The 21790-nt window shown below is 33.8% G+C and overlaps 3 protein-coding genes across 3 annotated transcripts; 1 reads left to right on the forward strand and 2 right to left on the reverse strand.

Annotated features, from left to right (window-relative positions):
- Positions 1-1879: 1879 nt before the first annotated feature.
- On the reverse strand, positions 1880-3642 carry LOC148928649 (chorismate mutase 1, chloroplastic-like). The gene is made up of 5 exons (XM_089056739.1): positions 3403-3642; positions 3238-3324; positions 2768-2926; positions 2206-2298; positions 1880-2125 (listed from the first exon to the last, which is right to left on the reverse strand). The coding sequence occupies exons 1-5, from the start codon at positions 3640-3642 to the stop codon at positions 1883-1885; spliced, it is 822 nt and encodes a 273-aa protein (XP_088912865.1). The 3' UTR covers positions 1880-1882.
- A 5964-nt stretch (positions 3643-9606) lies between these two features.
- Positions 9607-12222, reverse strand: LOC125191910 (cyclic dof factor 2-like). The gene is made up of 2 exons (XM_048089343.2): positions 11822-12222; positions 9607-11121 (listed from the first exon to the last, which is right to left on the reverse strand). The coding sequence occupies exons 1-2, from the start codon at positions 12026-12028 to the stop codon at positions 9841-9843; spliced, it is 1488 nt and encodes a 495-aa protein (XP_047945300.1). The 5' UTR covers positions 12029-12222; the 3' UTR covers positions 9607-9840.
- Positions 12223-15219: 2997 nt separating this feature from the next.
- On the forward strand, positions 15220-16270 carry LOC125192753 (uncharacterized protein At5g19025-like). The gene has a single exon (XM_048090387.2). The coding sequence runs from the start codon at positions 15476-15478 to the stop codon at positions 16109-16111; it is 636 nt and encodes a 211-aa protein (XP_047946344.1). The 5' UTR covers positions 15220-15475; the 3' UTR covers positions 16112-16270.
- Positions 16271-21790: the final 5520 nt, after the last annotated feature.

Raw genomic sequence — 21790 nt, forward strand, 5'->3', positions numbered from 1 at the left:
AATAATAACCCTACACATCATTTTATTTACCCCTTATGCCATTAGAATTTAAACTTCTCTCTTACACTAACACTACATCTCTCTTACTTTTTTCTCTTCTCTCTTATTTTACCAATTCTATATCTCTTACTTTTTTCGATTCTCTCATACTTTACTCATTCTACATTAAAACCCGTATCATACACCAATTGCCCTATTTTTTTGAACGGAAGGATATATTTTAAGAATGTAAATTATTTCTTTAATTCCATAAATATATAAATATTTTATACAAGTATTATTTAAAACCAATTTCAATTATATGCTTTTTATTATAAAAAATAATTATTTAATTCCATAAATACATAAATTAGTACTCCCTCCGTCCCACAAAAGATGTCACACTTTCCTTTTTAGTTTGTCCCACAAAAGATGTCACATTTCTCTTTTTGGAAAAAGTTCTCTCTCACGTGAATATAAAATTATATTTTCTCTCTCTATTTAACACACAAAACAAAACCCCATGCAATCACGTGCCGTTCCACAAGTGTGACATCTTTTGTGGAACGGAAGCAGTACTATATTACTAGTAAAATCAGTTTCGCTCTTTAATTAAATTTTTATTCCCCCCGTCTCCAAAGAGTATGAACTTCAGGCTCAGCACGGATTTTAAAAAATAAGAGGAAAAGTAAGATATAGGGAGAGAAAGGGTAGTAGAAATAATGTTAGTGGAGAGTGGGGTCCACATTATTATAATGATATAAGTATTAATGGTAATAGTATAAGTTATAAATAAAATAATGTATAGGGGTAGTAGTTGTTTGAATTTTTCAAAATTAGAAAGTTCATATTCTTTAGGGACGGACGAAAAAAGAAATAGTTCATACTCTTTGGGGACGGAGGGAGTATTACTCATCCTCTGATTATTTATTTCATTATCCATTTCTCGCGCACAATTCTCTACTATTTATGTTGAAGCTGTTTTCGTGTCGTTCCGAAAACACTCGATGAATTTTAATACTCCCTCCATCCCATAGAAATAGGTCATTTGGTATGGATACGAATTTTAATGCATAATTGATAAAGTAAGAGAGAGAGAGAGAAAAAGTATTCCCTCCGTCCCATTGAAGATGACCCACTTTCCTTTTTGGTTTGTCCCAACTAAGATGACCCATTACTTAAAATGGAAACACCTTTATCTCTATTTTATTCTCTCTCTTATTTTACTCTCTCCTCTTAACACACAAAATATAACTGCATAAAATCATGTGCCGCCCAAGAAATGGATCATCTTTCTTGGGACGGAGGGAGCAGTTGAAATTGTGTAGTGAGGTCCATAAATAAAATAAAAGAGAAGAAGAAAAAAGTTGTCATAAATTGATATGGACTATATATGTGAATCGGACGATAAAGAAAATATGGTTTATTTCTATGAGACGGAGGGAACGGTAATTTTAACACTCAACAAGCTTCTTTCTCACCTACAACATGAACTTAACTAGTGCTAATAAATAAGAAGAACAAGCATTAAATTCTAACAAACACAAGTAACAAATCAAAAATAGCAACAAAAACTAATAAATGCGAAAATAACCATCTATCTAACATTGTAAACACAAAGACCTCAAATATTTCAAAGTAATAAATATAAGAAAATAATTCACGCAAGACTCAAAAGTCAAAACTACTCCCTAGATTAGAATCCACATCCGTACTACTTCATTAAGAATATGCAACAACAATCATAACCCAGAGTTTTAGCAATATATATATTTATATAAAGAGAAACTCAATGTCTTATTTATTTCATAATATGCAGCAGAGAGTTTATACGCTGCTAAGCTTCAGATTAACAGACGAAAGTAGACAAATTTCATGGAAACATTATCTTTCACCCTAACACCTAATCAAGCCTTCTCAACAGATACTCAACCTGAACTTGCTTAGTTAACGACATGATCCATTGGCGGTACAGCTCCCCCACAATGCTTGGGTTTATCTTATAAACAGGTTCCATGCTAACTTCATCTGAACACTCACATAGTGTTTCTTCTTGCCCATGCTTCCGAGTCCTTAGCTCCACACGCTTTGTAATGGTATCATCCACAGTTTCGTACGTCAGCAAATCCTTCAGTTGACCTTCATCCTGATTCAAACAAGAGTCAATACACTCGGCTTCACATGTACATATACATTTCCAAGAGGATCGGAGCCAGCTCAACTTACTTTTGCTATGATTGCAGCTTTGTACACGTCAGGGGAGGCTTGAAATTTAGCTTCAGCTACAAATTTACCATAATGAATCCTCTTGGAAAGAGTCTACAAGTTGACAAATTTACCATAATGACCAGTTAGCCACTCTTACCTATTCAAAACTCTAATTAAAACTATAAATGGAACTAAGATATGCTTGTCACACTAGCAAAATCTTTGATATCTCGAAACACTGTGCACTTGCCAATAGTTCTAATTTGGTGAGAAGCAGGATATAAACCCAATCTAAACTATAAGTACATGCTCAACCATGATAATTAGGAGTAATATATTGGTCCATCTAGGAAAAATAAGTTCAATTTATGTTGAACATACATTTAACCCACGCCGACTTGGTTAAAGACTACTATCGCCTTATAAGGCCTTTCAAGGGGGTGATTAAAGCAATTTTACAAGTTAAAGTCTTATCTGTCCCATATCAACGAGGATTGCATTCAATGCATGAGTTGTTTGTTACAATCCCTTTCGTTGTTTTATGATTTTTTTTTAATATAGTAGGTTTGAAAACGTATACCTGCAAGCATGAAGCATCCAACAATGCAGCTGAACCATAATTACCGTCATCGCCTTTTTTAACCAATCCTCGAAGGAGATACCTAAAGTACATATTCCACACTTGGAAATTAACATTTATCACGTCCGCTACTGGATGAAGTACTTGTATCACCATCATCTCTTAGAACGAAAACATTCCAAATAGGACGATGCTCACACACACAAAATGAAAGAAAGCTATAACAAGAAGCATATCCTTATACATGCATGTGTCATTTGCAATGCAACCAAAAATTCTTAGTTTTGCCACATATCATTAGTAAAAGTGAAGGTTGGTTTATTGATATGTTATGAATAGTTTTTGTTAACTCCAAAGCAATAAATATGATGGTTAACATATTAATGTGGAAAGATTGGTGAATGATTGCTACAAAGTATTGACTTAAACAAGAGACGGAGAACTATGAAGTCAAGGCATCTATGTCTTACCTGTGGATACTCCAACGGGGCAAAGAGGGGCTTGGGTAAGATGTCAGGGAAGAAGGGACGCTCGTAAGGGCTCGCGTATCTTCCAGCCTGGATCAATGAATAATTGTTTGAATGCGTATTTTTTGCTAATTAACCAAAGATTCAAAAAAATTAGTTTCAACATACCTTTGCTTGAATCTTTTCTGTTTCTTTGACCACGTACTCGACTATAGAGCCACGGAAACCATCCTTGGTGAAACCATGAGGATCATATGTTGGCGCATTATAACAAAATTGAGTTCTATCTACCATACAGAATATAATGCGCTCTTCTTGCCAGACCAAGGACTCCCTAATGCCTTCAAGAGTGTACATCTGTGACTCGTCCACCCTTTTTTTCTGCATACACCTGACACGGATTGACATGACTTAATTAGTACCTGTCCGGCTGTCCCTAACATGACGTATCGAACATCTTTACTACAAATACATCCAAAGGCATCCAAGTGCTTACAAATATCTCTATTCTTAGAAATCGTAAGAATGACCTAAGTACCGGTTCCTAACATGACGTATCGCAGATCTTTGCTGCGAATAAATCCAAAGGCATTCAAATGCTTACAAATATGTCTTTTCTTAAAAATGGTAAGACTGACCAATCGGGACCAATAATCAAGAATAACCATGAAAATCTTGTTTATGATCATTATCTAATATTGGAACTAAATTAAGTGAAGTTTAAAGAGAAGAGACAATAAAAGGCAACATAACATGTATGCAGAATAGAAGAATGATGAATGTATTTGGTGATGCACATTGCTGAAAATCAAACAAGATCATCTACAGCTAACAAAAACACAAAAACAATTAGAAATCTATGAGCTGCATGTAGAATATTCGAGTAGTCCTCAATATATAAAAATGGATCTCTATCTATTTCCTTATACGATGCAATAAAAGCAATTTATATGTATGTTTGCTTTATGATTAAGTCTAGTTTTACTAAATAGCTAATGCACATGTAAGATTGAAAATTGAATCCCCAAATAAAAACTTGATGAACGAAATGATTCCATTTAATTAATAAAGATAAAATGGAATTCTTTAAAATAAAATAAAAAAATTTAAGGATGAGCAGATTATACCGAAGCGCAGTAGCGGAAGAGGGTTGATTTGTGAGGATGCCATTACTGAGAAATCTTGAAGGTGGAAATTGAAGGCGGGAAGATGTTTGCTTAGAAACATTGAAACTAGGGTGGCGTAGGGCGGCGGCGGAGGCGGAGGCGGTTGAAAGTAGCTTACTCTCCATTTAGAAGGATGGAAGGAAATGGAAATGGAAATGGAAATGGAAATGGGGATGAGTTGGGATGAGAGTTGAGATGAGGAGATGTGATCAAAATCAGTGTTTCAGTGTTATATATATAGAGAGTGGAGTGTAAAATTGCAGTTACAATTGCCATACTGACAATCGCATTGAACTGCGTTTTTATTTCGGTATTATCTCTCATTGTGTTTACCATCTAAAAAATAGTTCTGGGGATATAAAGTAGGAGTAGATTGTTTACTTTTCATAAATTTTGATTCATGCAATTATATGAGTATTATTTATTTCATTAATTGATGATAAGTCAGCAATAAATGATAAATTGTGGTTATATTTGCCTAGTTTCATTGATTACTATTTGCCAATTCTTCATGCACATTGAATCCCTATAATGGCAACTTTATTTCTAATTTGAGTATTTTCTTTTCGGTTTAAAGAAAACTTTTAACTCTGATTTACTCATTTCAGTAATTCAGTTCACTTCATGTGTATCATGGAGTATGTGGACTAAAATGAGTTAAAAATATGAAAGTAGTCAATTTTTTGTAAAATTAAAATGATAAAAATGGGTAGGTATGAATGAACTTGTGAAAGAAAGTTTTTGCATGTGTTTCCAGACTCGCGCCCTATCAGGTTATTTGTATGTTTCTCACTCGCCAAAATACTAGTATAAATACGACCGTACGGAATGTTGAATCGCCAAATTACTAGTATAAGTACGACCGTACGGAATGTCGAATCGCCAAAATACTAGTATAAGTACGGCCGTACGGGATGTTGAATCCACAAGATATGGGAGAATCCATTACGTATTAGTACTACATTTAGGGTTTAGCGATGTCGTCATGCCTTAAATTCAGAGAAAAAAGGATATGCATATTATAAACGAAGCGAAAACTAGTATGGGATACTATTGATATCAAACTAAGTCCGAAGAACAACAAACACGGAAATAACGCTTATAAATTGGGCAAGGTAAAACAAATTAGGCAGGGTATAGACACTGAAACAATATAATAACTATGAATGAAAAATTTTAAAAATAAAATAAACTAAAATGTTTACTTCCTAAATAATTATTTTTGTATAATAGGATTAAAGTATGAAATAAAAAGTCTAAGGACAAAAAGTGTAAATTCAACTAACTAGTTGATGAAAGAATTAAGTTTTATTAGTTGACTTCATACATGATGGACATAGAGTAAACTGAAAAGATGGGAAAAAGGAGATGAGACAAAATAAAAAGACTTAAATAGAGGAGTGGAAGTAATCTACAGGCATGGGAAGCGTGAACTGTAGAATTTTATAAACAAGAGATAAACTACCTACTTAACCCAGGCACAAATCCAATTGAACCGAGCTTGACTCCCTTTGTTTGCATTTTTACTAGAATTTTGCAATGCCTCTTTAGATTTTAATTTCTCAAGTAATTCTATAGTATAACTTAATAGCTAATAATATTATGTTATAATCATAAAGAATTTTTAATGCTAATTCTCTCTTGTAATTTTATACTCCCTCCGTCCCGCTTTAGCAGTCCTATTGACTTTTCTGCTCTCTTTTTGTAAAAATGATAAAAAATAGTTAAAAAGGAGAAATGATAAATTAAGAGAGAAAATAATATAGAGAAGAGTCTTATCTACATTACTGTCTCTCTTACTTTACCATTTCTCCACTTTAACAATTTTTTATCATTTTTACAAAAAGATGGCAGAAAAGTCAATGGGACTGCTAAAGCGGGACGGGGGGAGTATAATCTTATAGCTATTAATTTTATATAAATAATTTTATTATGTAATCATCAAAAATAATTTGTAAGTATATTTTAAAAATGTAAATTATTTTTTTAATTCCATAAATATATAATTATTTTATATAATATTATTTAAAATCAATTTCAATTAAATGTTTTTTGTTATAAAAAAATAAATATTTAATTCCATAAATACATAAATTAGTATATTGCAAGTAAAATCAGTTTAAATACTATGCTCTTTTATCTAAATTTCTACTACTCATCCTCTGATTATTTATCTCATTATCCACTTCTCGCGCACAATTCTCTACTATTTATGTTGAAGCGGTTTCCGTGTCGTTCCAAAAACACTCATGAATTTTAATATTCCCTCCATCCCATAGAAATAAGTCATTTGGTATGAGCACGAGTTTTAATGCATAATTAGTAAAGTAAAAGAGAAGGGAAAAAAATAGTTGAAATTGTGTAGTAGATAGTGAGTCCATAAATAAAAAAGTAGAGAAGGAGAAAAATGTTGTCATAAATGGATATGGACTATTTGTATGTAACGGACGAAAAATGAAATATGACTTATTTCTATAGTACGGAAGAATAGTAATTTTAACACTCAACATCAACAAACTTCTTTCTCACCTACAACATGAACTTTACTAGTGCTAATAAATAAGAAGAACATGCATTAAATTTAAACAAACACAAGTAACACATCAAAAATAGCAACAAAAACTAATAAATGCGAAAATAACCATCTCTCTAACAAAATAAATACAAAGGCCTCAAATATTTCAAAGCAATAAATACAAGAAAATAGTTCACACATGCAAGAGTCAAAACTACTCCCTAGACATAAGAGATAAAGATTACAAGTGTTTCTTCACTCCCACGACACCATAAACGAACTCGACCCCAAATAGGAAATGGTTCTTTCTTCCCAAAAAGATGAGAGAACTTGGAAAAGTGCACGAGAAAATATTTCTAAGTACTAGATAGTATATTAAATGTTCAAAATTAAAAAGATAGATATTCCATTCGTCTCGTCATAAGTGGAGTATGATGTTTTTTTGATATGAAATTTTAAAAAAAATGATGTTTAGAGAAATCAAGTCAAAAAATAATAAAATATTAGAGAGAATAAAATAAATAAGTAAAAAAATAATAAAATATGAGAGAGGATAAAGTAGATAAGTAAAAAAAAAATGAAAGTATGAAATATAATAAACTAAGCTAGAATAATTGTGTTATATTTTGCCAAAAACAAAAATGACTTATTTTAGGTGAGACATTCCAAAAAATGAATACGGGTTGCTCATGATGAAACATATAGAGTAATAGATAACACTAGCGGACACACTACAAATTTTATTTTTATTTTTTTTTTTGGGAGGGAGGAGGCTTAAGCCCCTACCCAAAAAAAAATTTGGGATTTTTTCTAGTTAAAAAATTATTAGAGTTTTAAAAATTTCTCTCTAGCCCTCACCAAATTAACGATATTGGAGACTAAACCATCAAAAATTGAATGATAATAGGGGCTGAAATGAATCAAGAGGTAAAAAATAAAAGAGAATAAAATGAAGAACAATGGTTTACTTAGATGAGTTTGAGGAAGAAGATGACTTGATTACAATTAATATTATAAACTTTCGAGTAAAATGTGTCACGCTGGTGTGCTTTTCTAAAAATTGCCGATTCTTTTATTCGCTACTAAATTAAATTAAAAGTACAACAACTCTTAAAAGTCTATTTGTTTTGAATTTGGATTTCTTTAAAAATGTGTTTAGTTAAACTTTCTTTGGACTTGGGAGAGTAAACTAAATTTCAATTTAATAACTTAGTTTTCGATTAGTGAATTCTAATTTTTCGTCTCCTTTATAACTTTTTCCAGAATTACAAATTATTATTTTAATGTTTATTCCAAATAAGCGATATAAACTCAATTTTTATTTTTTTAGTGACTTTAATCCATAAATTAAACACTTTTAGACTTTTTTCGTTTGAACCTAATTATGCAAAAACTTCTTGTACTTTTACTATATTTTTTATTATAAAAGAAATACTATATCATCGTTTACAAAAATACTTTTTTTTTTGGTATATTCACCAAAATTAATATCGTTTCTATTTATAGAAAGATTTCCACCAATTTTTCTCCCCTTCTATTGTACTTTATCACTGCTTCTCTTCATCTTTTTACGATATCAATAAGCATTAAAACTTATTTCATCTATAAAACTATTTTCCGTGGATAATGAGAGTATTAGGGAAGCCCCAACAAACAAAAATTCCTGCGTCCGCTCCTGATAGATAAGTAGGGCTGACAAATCATGTGGATTGAGTCGTTATCGAATCACTCCGATGGCGAACCAACCCAATAAAGCCAAATTCTAACCCAACCCACAATCATCATATTCTTATTGCGCCTTAATATATTAACTTCATGCGTGTTTGTGTCATGTAAAAAACTGTCAGCCTGCCATTAATGTTAATAAGATACTATATAATTTAGCTAGACACGGCACAATATCGACCAGAACATGATAGTATTAAACAATTAAATTCTGATATTAAATATTATTAAACCCTTTATAACATTATTAAACTTTACTATGATCTAAATAAAAATAATAAAATTAAACTGCTAATATTTTTTAATGGGATAGAGAGAGTATTTAGTGGGACTAAAGGAGATCAAGGGTTCAAACTCCGCTACCTGATAGACTTTCGGCCTTAATCCGCAAGTCCTGTCGAGCAAGATTAGCCGGATTTCACCAAAGACGAGTTCGGTACATCTGTGGTCAAACAAAAAAAAGGAGTACAATGCAACAATTATTATTTAAAGAATTCAATGGCAGCGTCACGAAGCCTATCCATCTCCATTGAGTCGCTACCCAAAGTATATGGTTCCCACGTCAAGCTCCTTTGAGCCACTGCCCAAATGCCTGTAGAATGTGGATCCTATGCGGCCAAAATTTACAACAAGACAACTCCATAGACGAAGAGAGAGGCGAAGATGCTAAACCAATAATAATATTTGAATAGCTTCAAAGAGATACTAAAAAAATTAATCTTAGTAAAGAGTGAAGTAATAGACAGCATAAGTTTCAACACAAAGTTAATAATCTTAATACTCCCTCCGTTCCACTATAGCGAAATTGGCAAATTATGAAAGAGTTGAAATAAAGAGTGGTTTAAGTGTTAATAGTAGAAAATGAGACTTATCTTATCATAATGAAACTTACCTTGAATAGATATAAACTAATTTTGGTGAACCCAAAAACGACCTACATATTACACTTACCAAAGAAACTCAATATTCTAATTTGCGACCGTATGTAGACTTTCGTTGCAAAAGCATTACACTAATTTGCTCTCAATACATACCATATAATTATGTACAATAACTCAACAAGTCACCAAATCCATCTACCACCTACAAAAGAACCGACTATTTACCAGTTTAAATGTTTAAGAAGATTGAAGAGAATTTACCCAATCTCCAGCCTAGTTTCATGTAACAAATAAACAATGAACTACAGTTTTGGTCAGCTTAAGAGCTCTCATGGAAGCTCAACGACCTAGACATCGCTGCTGGATTTGCTTGTAACACCGTCGAGGTTTCTGGAACCTGAGCCTTTTCATCGCCTTTCGATTGTCTTTGGAAGGCCTTAAAAAGACCACCACTACCCACAGAGTCTGCTCTCTCATTCTTTATGCCTAAAGTAGCCCATATGGAACTCTTGGCCGCCTCTCCAGGGTCGTCGATTCTCAAAGTTTTCGGAACCCAGAGGTGACTGTCCTTTTCACTAGCTGCTTCCTCTGGGCTGACGGGCTTCAGAGTACTGTCATCTCTCGAATGCTTCCCTAGAGTTGGGGAGTTGGGGCTGGAATTCGGAGGTGTGTGGTTGTGTGATGGTGTTGGGGGGACAATCCAAGGAACATTCCAAGGGCCAGGTACTGCACAGCCCCAGTAAGGCGGAGGCGTAGAATAGAATGGCAAAGCAATGCCACCGGGGGGAAAGTTCGGTGGAGACATGGGGGCAGTCCACTGAACGCAATGCCACGCATAAGGCCATGGGGCTCCGGGAAAGGAAGGTACGCGGAGAGGAAGGGGATGACTGTTTGCTGTTACTTCGATTTTACCAACTTCTTCCTTTGAAGTTGTTGCAGTTGTGGAAGATCCACTTGAGTGATCGTCTCCGTTCTCTTTAAGTCCATGGGAAGCCTCAATTCCTAGCTCTTCCGGTCTGTGAAACCCGTTCCTCATGCTGTTTCTAACGGTTTTATCAGCGATATTCAAGACGGACACCATAGATTCGCATAGAGGCGTGTCTGAATTGAAAGTGATAACGGTGCCATTGGGGCTCAGCACAGGGTGGTGTATTCCATTTGGGAGGTCCACCTGAGCATTGGGAACGGTTATATGACGGAACTGGGGAACGGAATTCTTGTTCTTACGGCGACCAGCGCCTACAGGCACATTCCTCATAGTCCCACCAGCTGTCCAGTACCTCTGGCAATTCTTGCAGAAATGTCTCGGCTGGTTCACATTGTAATTGTTAAAATAGCAAAATTTTGTATCCATGCTGTTGCAACGAGGGCACGGGAGTATCTTGTCCGGCTTCTTCAGGGTTTTCTCGTCTGAGTTACTGGTCTCAGTCTGGTCCTCTTCCGTCTTCAAACTTTGCATCGGTCCAGCATCACTATCGGCAGACAATGCCTTGGGGTTCTCAACTATAGAAGGAGTTGTATTAGAATCTTTTAATCCATCGGATGCCAAAGGCTGGGTTTGATCTCCGTCTTTATCTTCTTGTTTAAAACCTGATTGGTTCTGTAATCATATGGAAACAAGAGCTATAAGTTCACATTTGCTGATCATTGCATAAGTAAAAATCATTTAAGGTTTACATAGGCATAGCACACACACATTCAAGTTGTTTATACCAAAAAGAATCACAAAGTCACAATAAATGAGAAGACAATATTTTCTCTATCTAATTTACAATTCTCTCTATGAAAATATAAGCTCAATCATCCAAACACTCTGACTATTTATAAGCACTTGAATCAGTACATCTTATAAGCTCATATAAACCCCTCTAAAATAAGCTTTAGCCAAAAACTTTTAACCAATCTCAACATTTATGTATATACTGGTCTCTGAAGATAAGTTTTAGAATTGGATATACTCTCCTAGATCTTAATCAAATGATCTGAGTGAGAACAAAACTCAACTAGCCAAAACCCCTGTGTACCACTGAAGGGCCATTTGGCATCAATAACCACACACATAAAAACCAATTTACTCAACTAAAGAGCAACTTCTCCTACAAAACATCTTTATTTTCTTAATCAAAACACTAAAACCAACTCAAGAAACTGAATTTTCGAAACCCTAAATCGAGACATTGAGCCAGAGCACATCACAAAAGCACCCAAAAACTAATAAAACCAAAAATTAATGCTTATGCTGCTAAGAACTGAAGGATTCTTTATCAAAACACTAAAAATGAATTAGTTGGAAATGGTACCGTGTTGGATTCTTGGTCCTCTGCATCGCCGGTGAAATCATCTTTTTGAATAATGGAGTTAGATGAAGAAGGCGGGTCTTGAATGGAACTATCCTCTCCCACACCAATACCATCACAGGACTGAGCTGTTTCACCAACCGCCGCTTCAATGGTTTGGCCGAAAAGCTTTATCTTGGGGTCTTTCACTTCACACATTTTCTCTCTCATTATCCTCTACCTTTCTCTCTCTCGCCGTTTATAAGCGAGACAAATGAGCCCCAGTTGAGTTGGGATAAATTTGGGAGATCCGACACGCACTCACACTGAACGTGTAACTACGTTTTTTGGGGTTCTTTTTTCTATTTCAGAGAGCACTTTTATGGTGTGTGACTGTGTGTGTTATTTTCTCTCTGATTTTTGAGTGCTGTCGTTTGGACAACGTGGGATGGGTGGAGAGATGCCGTTTTTAAGGTTTGATTCCACGTCAGCACCCAAAATGAATTCTGTGCCACAAGTTTTGTGTGTGGCCATCAGATCTTCTCTTTTTTTACTCTTTTTACATTTCATCGTTTTTTATTCTTCGTCTACACTTCTAGTGGGCCCTCTTCTACTGACTCACCAATTTCCTCCCAACTTTTTCATTAAAAATTCACATTGTATATTGCTTAAATAAACCATAAAAAGCTAATGTTGGGACTTTGGGAAAGGGTCCGGTTTCCTCAAAAAAATTTTTGGTAGGATATACAACCTCCGTCCTATAAAACATTTGTGCTAACTTTTTATTTTCTATCCCTCCAATAAAAATATGTGTATTTTATTTTTATTTTATATATAATTAATTATATACGTTCAACTATTTATTAACACTATTTTAACTACAATTCTCCTCCTCTCATTTACTTTATTATATTATTTTTCTCATTTTTTTATTTTATTAATTTTATCTTAATTTTCATGTTATTCTTATTGCCATATTTTTATGGGATGGAGGGAGTAGTATTTTTTAAGAAAAATTACTATATATACTGATACTCATATATAGTATTATGGACCTTCGATTGGCAAGACTAAATATCATGATTAAATATATATCATGTTTGGTTTATAAGATTGACCACATCAACTTAATTCTAGATGGATAATCTCATAATAATTAGTTATAGTCTCTCCTCTAACTAAAATAATTTGAGATGAATAATTTTATAATTATTATAATTATTAGTTATGACAATCGGTTAGACTGGCACTCCATTTATTAAACCAGTTCCCACCTTTTCATAAAGTTGCCAAACTTCTCAGACTTTTCGATTTACTTTTTCTCTTTTTTGCCTTTTACGTGGATAACAACGAAAGTTTTATAAAGGATAAAATTAAGAGAGCCCATCTTTGTAGCGTGAGAAAGAAAACAGACCCATACGTGTGGAACCAGCAACATTATTCTAATTACTTAATGAAGATAATGAATACTTTTCTTAGACCCACTTGACCCATATGCTATATGCATTCATATATTTATTCGACAATTATACAATGGAATTCACCATGTTAACATATTAAATGTCGGGTCTCTTGCTCCTTGTATTTTACACATGAGGATTGGAATTCTAAATACAGTTTTCCTCAACTCAGATCTGAAAGCATCTTGCTTTAAACAACAAAGTTTCATGTAAATAAAATTAATATTAAAAAGGAAGATAAATTGGCCCTCATGTTTAATTCAATTAAACTTTATTCAATATTTTAAAATCCATAGAAATACTATAAGGTTGGAAATAATAGTATGAGTGTAAGAGAACAGTTCTAGACTCCAAATGTATACTCCCTCCATCCAAATGTAAGAGAACAGATTTGAGTGTAAGAGAACAGTTCTAGACTCCAAATGTATACTCCCTCCATCCATTGATAAGTGTCCATTTTATCATTTTTGTTCGTTCACCAATACATATCTCATTTGTTTTTTTACTAAATTTGATAATGGATCTCATAATCCACTAATTTTATTTTCTTCATATTTTACTATAAAACTAATATATATAAAAGTAGGATTCACCTTCTACTAAATTTTTTCACTCACTTTCTATTATATTTCTTAAAATATGTGCTCAATCAAATTGGTCTTGTTTTGATGGACAAATGAAATACTTGTTTACAAATGACTCTCAAAAGAGTGATTAAATTTGAAATAAATAGTGAATTAAAAAAAAAAAGTAATGATACCATGAATAGTAGTATTAGTTTGACCTAATTTAATTTGTGTTAAGTGATACGATCTCATATCTTAGGAAAATCCAAATTATTTTGTTATCTTTTATTTCACCAAATTTTTCCATATATTGTTATCTTATTCAATAAGTTAGGGTATTAGTATTCTAGTATTATAAATATGATAGATTGTTATCATTTTATCATTCAATCAATGAAATCATATGTTTAGTCCATTGGCTTGAGTATCACGAAACTCTAATTATTCATCGCTGCCGACGAGATTGAATCTCGCGTTCAGCTCTTCTTCCGGAGATCACCGCTGGTGCCGACCCAAGCACTTGGGCGCCGGATTAATCAACGGTTTTGGTCACTTGCTGCTCTCTATGCTCGTTAAGGGATGACGTCCCTTAACAACGGGTGCTTTCATCGTGTTCTCACCCTCCACATTCATTCACCCCAATTCGAGGTTGATTTCTACGGCGAAGAAAATGTTCTTCACCCTCCTCAACGTTGTAGTTGTTAATAACCTTCCAATTTTAGTAAATAAATTGAGACTAGTTTTGGTGGATGGATGAATGAAATATGAGATATTTATTAGGCTTCATTACAAAACCCATGTGTTTTCATACTGTTATACAAAACTTAATTATATGCAGAGTAGAGAATGCAAATCGTGCGGGTCGGGTCATTATCAAGTCACCTGTTAATAATTTAAAAACCTAAATTAAACTATGCGGAGTACTCCATGTAAATGAAATGCTCAATTCGAATACAAACTCAATCTACTACCTTCAAATTCGAACGACTTGCCGCACATGATAGGACCTAATCTACATGACTTGAACCTACCTAGGAAATAAAATTAAAAAATATATATATATTTTTAAAAAGAATAAATAGTTAAACCGCAATTATATTAGGAATATTTTTTAACGGATTACCCGAACTCAACCTAACCCATGACGAATCAAATCTACCACAATCCAAAATTATCGAATTCGTAAAGGGTCAACCTCCCATTTTCTTAAATTTTTATATATTCGTGTCAGATTTTGGTATAGTATGACTTTAATCTTTATTAAGAGTAGGTCCAAACAAACAATTTGATGAAAATATATTTAAGAAAATCAATCTGCATCATAGTTGAAAGTCCAGTCCATCGTAGTCCACAATTCTACATGTTAGACCCAATCCACTCAATTGACTACCAAAGAAGAAGCTTTAAAAGGAAAGAGATAACTTAACTGACAGCACCCTCTCTATATATAATTTCCTTTGTCCCCTCCAGCCGGCCAATTCCGCTCACATCTCTAATTTTCTCTAAATATCCGATCTTGATTTTCAAACATATTGTTTGATGTTCTTGAGCTCTATCCCCTTTTCCTGATTTCAGTTTCACCCCCAATTCTCGATTGGGGGATGATCAATTACATTCAATCTTGTTAATCCTCCGCTGCAATTCCAATCCAAATGTTCTGTTTCCGAAGCTCAATTCCAGTTGACCACCACATAGAAATGGCCAAATCCGTTTCCAAGGCGAAGCAAAAGAATCCGAAACTCCCCCATCACTGCGATCAATCCCGCTCCGCCTTGATCGACGTTGTGATCCTGATCGCCGTGATTTGCGCCTTCGGATTCCTGCTGTATCCCTACGTGAAGATCCTAGGGCAGAAGACCGCGGAGCTCTCCGAGGAAGTCGCCGAGGTGGTGATTGAGGAAGTCCTCCGCGCGCCGCTGGTGTTCGGATGCTTAGGGCTCAGCATAGTCTTCGCGGTGACGGCGCTGGTGGTGATCACCGTGTGCACGGACAACCGATGCGGCAAAGCCGGCTGCAGTGGGCTGCGGAAGGCTGCTGAATTCGACATTCAGTTGGAAACTGAGGACGCTGTGAGCAGGTCTAATCTTCAGCTATCATCATCATCATCATCATACAAGAAGGGGCTGTTTGAATTGCCTCGAGATCATCACCGGGAGCTTGAGGCGGAGCTGAAGAAGATGGCGCCGCCTAATGGCAGGGCAGTGCTGGTGTTCCGAGCGAGGTGTGGATGCTCCCTCGGTCGAATGGAGGTGCCGGGGCCTAGGAAATCTCGGAAGGTTAGAAAGTAGGTATACTTGATAGCAATGTTTTCTTTTTTATATATGTATACTGATATAGAGATTGAGATGAGCAGGTCTCTTTTACAAAATTATTTGCTTTCACTATACAAGGATATCAAGAATAAGGTCATTTGAATAAATTATATGAACATTATACATTGCTAGTTATTCCAAGAATGTGGACTTCACTTACTTACTAGGCTCTATTACATTAGTTCATGCCATTTGTTCACTTCAGGAAAAGAAGCTTCTTGTTATTGTTACTTGTTGCTTTATAGTACTAGTTTATATATACTGTAATCTTATCACAAACTTCCACCTGGTTTCTTGCACATGAACTGAAAATTCTGCCTCCAAAATGCACCAACTTTGAATGGTTCTCATTTTCACATGATTGTCACTTTCCACGGATTAATGCTGGGGTGGGCGTCTATGCCACTTTAGATATTTTAATGACTTCAATTAGCCGGAAATTGGCTGTCACTGTAAAAGAGAGAAATAATTGAAAGTTCGTGTATTTGGAGACAATAGTTTTAATTCTTGGGAAAACCATAATTAGGTGAAATTTAATATATATATATATATATATATAGGTGTGTAGTTACTCTTGTGTAAAAGGACTTATCTTGTTGTTCATTGTTTGTCGTTCTTTGAGTTCGTTTAGAGCTGTGGTCGGGACTTGGATATGTGTGACTTTTGGTTGCTCCTTTGTTTATTTGGTCTTGGCAGTGGATTCTGAATGCATTGAAAAATGGATCATTGAATTTTAATCTGATCGACCATGATCAGAATCTGGCTGATTTTAGTTATAGTTTGTTGTCTTTCGTCTTATTTGCATAAACTTGATCCATCAATTTGAAGAGGATCCTCTTCGTGAACATATGATAAAGATAATAAATGACACTTTTTGCAGAGGATACATAGCAAGGCTAGCTTTCCACTACCTTTTAGATTCGGCCATACTTGTGCCTCTGCAATTTGTAATTTGCTGTTGCAGTTAAAGCTCAGACCCCTCTAATGTATAGATAGATCACTTCACTTTTGTTAGGATATCGCAAGGATGGAAATTGTTTTATTTGTTATGGACCTTATCAGAATTTTATTCTGGGTGACATGCCATTCCTATTCAGTGATACCCCTCTTTTTCCTCATCTATTCTTCCTTTGTATGATAGAGGTCTAGCACAGGAATCATTGCTAAATTTCAAAGGAAAGTTGAGCCTCAATATAAGGAATTATACTTCATTACTTGAATATTTACTGCTACTATGCATGTTTTGACCTACCTTGACTTATGGTAATAGTTTAAGAATTGAAACTTGAAAGGATTACTTATTACTGATGTTCCTTGACTTTATTATAGTAACAGTCTTGTCCATGAAGTTTATCCTGCACTTGTTCTGCGTCTAGCTTGGTCAACTGTGTATATGTTGAACGAATAAGTTGGGAAAGGCAAGCATCAGCTGTTGCGTGATTAGCCCTAAATGACTTGACTTGAACCATTTACGTTGTACAATGGGTGGACTTGTGACCAAACAAACGATATCAGTTTGTTTTTTTTCCAACTTGAAAAACATGGTTAAATGTATAGAATTTGATCTACTCTTTATTTTTAATTTCTTACCGTTTTTTACTTGGTAAGGGGGAAAGGGAATGGTAGATTTTGAATCTAGTACAATATCAATAGAAGAAAATCCTAGTAATTGTGATAGCAGTGGAGTATTTGGCCAGATCACTATTCATGTTCGCTCATACTTTAATGAGAGATCAAGTGGTAAGTGTGTGAGGTTTTGAAATGTACTCCCCTAAACAACATAAGATGGAGTCTATAGTATATTAGTTTCTTCTAATTAACTTCAACTGGTAGATTGAATGTAAACCCCAAAGTATGGCCCCTAACTGTTCTTTTTTTTAGCCCCTAACTGTTCTGAACATTCCAACACATGTGCTCAAGGATTAGCTAATTAAGATTGGTATTAGAGCATGCCACCTAAGTTGGTGTTGGTAGAATTCCTGAACAAATGGGTATTATTTGATTGATACCAAATCCTGCTGATGTTGAACCATAAGTTGTACATAGTAATAGGCATAATAAGTCCTTATGTTAAGGTGCAAAGTCTCTTTTCTGTCCACCTGTTTGAAACTAGAAGAACATAGCTTCAAGGATTCAACAATCACAATCGCACAAAAAAATGCTAATAGAGAAGTAGCGTGTGCAGCTCAAAAATTAGCAACATCATACATAGCCATGTCCGACATAGCTATCTCGACCCGATTACATGAAGGTCTTCCACATGGCCAAGTTGTGTAAAATATCTGAAGTTTTAGCGATTGTAATGATTTTCTGGAAACAAGTAAGCATCAAGTGTTGGTCGTTTGAAATAAGGTTTAGTTTTGACCACAACCAGTCAATCATTTGACAGTCCCTCAAGTAGAAAATCTTAAGGTTAAATAGATTATCTGTTTTGACCACATCATAGTAGAAGTATTTGCTCTGAATCACATAATTTTTTTTGTGTTGTTTCAATCTATTTTTTTATTAGTGTTATTGAATTGTCATCACAAAACAGCACATAACTCACAACCAGTATAGCACTTCTTACTACTAGCTAAAACTACTTAGCTAGACAACATTCATACTGCCTAAATCTTAATCGGTTAACTTAAATGTTTCATTTTCATATCAAGCGAGTATGATACAGACCAAACAGGAGAACTCAGTCCAAAAGATTAGCCTGTAAGGAGAGAGAGCTCATTTAGTTTGTCTACACCACACCAGTTGTTCTCACAACCGAGGTGAGAATTGAGTATGAAACAGAGTAGATAAGCCACCACTTTATGCATGCACTCTACAATTATTTGTACAACATATAAGGAAGGGCCTAGCTATCAGCAGATTAGCTAATTGTTAATCACTTTCAATAAGTCAATTTATTTGCATCTTTATAAACTAGTAGTTGTGTATTCCACATGTTACAGTCATCAAGACCTCCCTATAAACCTAATTGTCCAAGCTTAAACTTAGTAAAAGTAACAAAAAAATTAACTAGCGTAATCGCTATCGGTGGTATTTGCTTGCACTAGACCAACAATTATCGTAGTTGAAAATGGTGTCTGAAGTTTAATTGATCACCTCTTAAATAAAATTAGTTATTTTGTACTATCAATTGTGTCGCGGTCAATTATCGGCTTCGGAAAATTGGCATAGCTCTCACGAGATTGTCGTGGTATATTGAACAAAAAATATTTTCTGTAGTTAGGAAATAGTACTACTAAAGTTCCCATTAAATACGTTGTGACATCCTGATAAGCCATGTAAACTTTTCGAAAACAGAGTGGCCCAATAATAATAACATAGCACTCTCAGATAGGGGTAGGGGCCCAAGTCAACGATGGAATTTATTTTTTTATCTCTTCTTTTGTCTATCCACGTGATGGGTGTCTTAAATGTGTTATTTCAGCCCACATATGATGGGATGTGTCAAAAACTTTTAAATATTATCAACATCGATTTAGTGATAATCCTAGTTCATTTATAGAAGTATGGATATTCCCCCTCTTATAAGACCTTTAAAGGACTAATCCTAGTTCATTTATAGAAGTATGGATATTCCCCCTCTTATAAGACCTTTAAAGGACTGAGTGACCCATTGTAAATAAAAAATTTGCCTGAGGCACGGTTAATACAAAATCTAGAGTTCGGGCTTTTGTTCTTACTAGTTCAGAATATATTGGTAGTGTCCAAATAGTTTCGCAAGTGGTAATTAACATCATAGTAATATTTATAAAAATATTTTGTAGATACTACTTGTATAGTATATTAGTATAAAATAATCGTAAAAATAATGCAAAATTATTATAAATCAATTCATAAGCATTGTTGAATGCTGACCGCTACCGTATCAATTCATACTCCAAAAGGAATTATGGATCCAAGATCATTACTTTCAACGGTTTTTCAACTTTTTGCCCAATAAAGAAAAATAAGTCTGATAAAATCGCTGCTGCAATATTACTAAGTGCAGTTGTAGTATTTTATATTGATGTTAGTAATTATTAATGGAAACGTGGTTTTCGAAAATTTAAGGATTACTAGTGGAAACGTGGCACTAATTTAACCAAGCAGTAGATTATGAGTCCACGTGCCAGGCATGAAGGCTACTTCACTACATACGTGGCTGTAAGTTTTGAGGTTGCTTAAATTAGTTAATTAAGGAATAAACAGGTGGTTTTCATGCACTAAACTCCAAAAATCCTACGTGCGATGTTAGTTAGCCATTGTAATTTGAACACTTCCAAGTTGTGATTTCCACCTTTTCTGCTTAAAATAGGTCTTTTATTTTCCCATTTATTAGAATCCTGCACAATCACTGAGTAATATATTTCGAAGAATTTTAAATAGAAGACGTTTTGCTTTAAGAGATTAATTACTTTACCCTATTTTCTCCCACATGAATTTTAGAACGTCAGAACATCCCGACCTTATACCTTAAACTTGATCATTCTTTCATAACGTTATTCATGCATGAGTTAATCCCATATCGTATTTTACTACTACATTTTATTTAAATAATAACACACCCAACTCTTGTATCATGTTCTTAGCTATTTATATTTACTTTAAGGGGCTAAATATTATAATTGCTTTTCATACTTTTCTCCCACATGAATTAAAGAATGTTAGAACGACAAGAAATTATTTATTCGCTTCCGTCCATAAAAAATAGTCATATTTTATTATTTTAGTGTCTAAAAAAGTAGTTTTATCTAAAAAATGAACTCACACTTTGTCCATTTTTTATACTTCTATCTCTTACATCTTCTCCTCTCTTACTAAAAAAATGTGAGTACTTAAGATCAACTTCACTAAGAAAGACTAATAATAATAATAATAATAACAATAATAATAATAATATATCTTCCGATTATAAAAAAATTGTGAGTGAAAACAATTTATACTATCAGATAATGGTTTTATAAGTTGATATGGATATTAATTAAGAACATTGAACTATTTTGAATTAAAAAGAAACGTACATAACATAGAGTGACTTTATAATAATAATAATAATAATAATAATAATAATAATAATAATATATCTTTTAATTAGAGAAAAGTGTGAGTATAGAGAAATTTATACTACTTGATTTTATAATTTGATTGAGAAAAATCAAGAACAATTAACTATTATGGAAATGTAGTCAAACTTTTTAATCGTAATTGGAAGAAATTAATTAAAACATTTGATTATGAATTGAAGTCAAAGTTTCTAATAAAAATAATTGCGATGAATGCATCTTTAGGGGAGTGTTATATTGTTAACTCATAACTTAATTGCTAATTACAACTAAATAATAGCTATTAGATATTCAAATTAATGGCTTAAATCATTAATCCCTAAATATCAATACGATCAACGAAAAACGTCAATAAGGCCACAGGATTAATTCCAAAAAATATTAATAGGGGTATTAATGTCAACTAACTACATGTTTAGTTATAACTAACTTTTAAAAGAAATCCCAAAACTTTAAATTCATATAACATATATCAAATTAAAGATAATTTCATAAGGATTCCAACGATATCCTACATGCATATGTTCCGACGTCAAAATTTGAAAAAAAAATTGAAAAGTTTTTATTTTTTCGTACAGCAGAAATGTCAACATACTATTTAAAATATGTC

Source organism: Salvia hispanica, chromosome 4 (genome assembly GCF_029641045.1).
Source record: "Salvia hispanica isolate PSC_SH4W2 chromosome 4, Shi_PSC_v1, whole genome shotgun sequence".
In the NCBI taxonomy this organism is placed as follows: Eukaryota; Viridiplantae; Streptophyta; class Magnoliopsida; order Lamiales; family Lamiaceae; genus Salvia; species Salvia hispanica.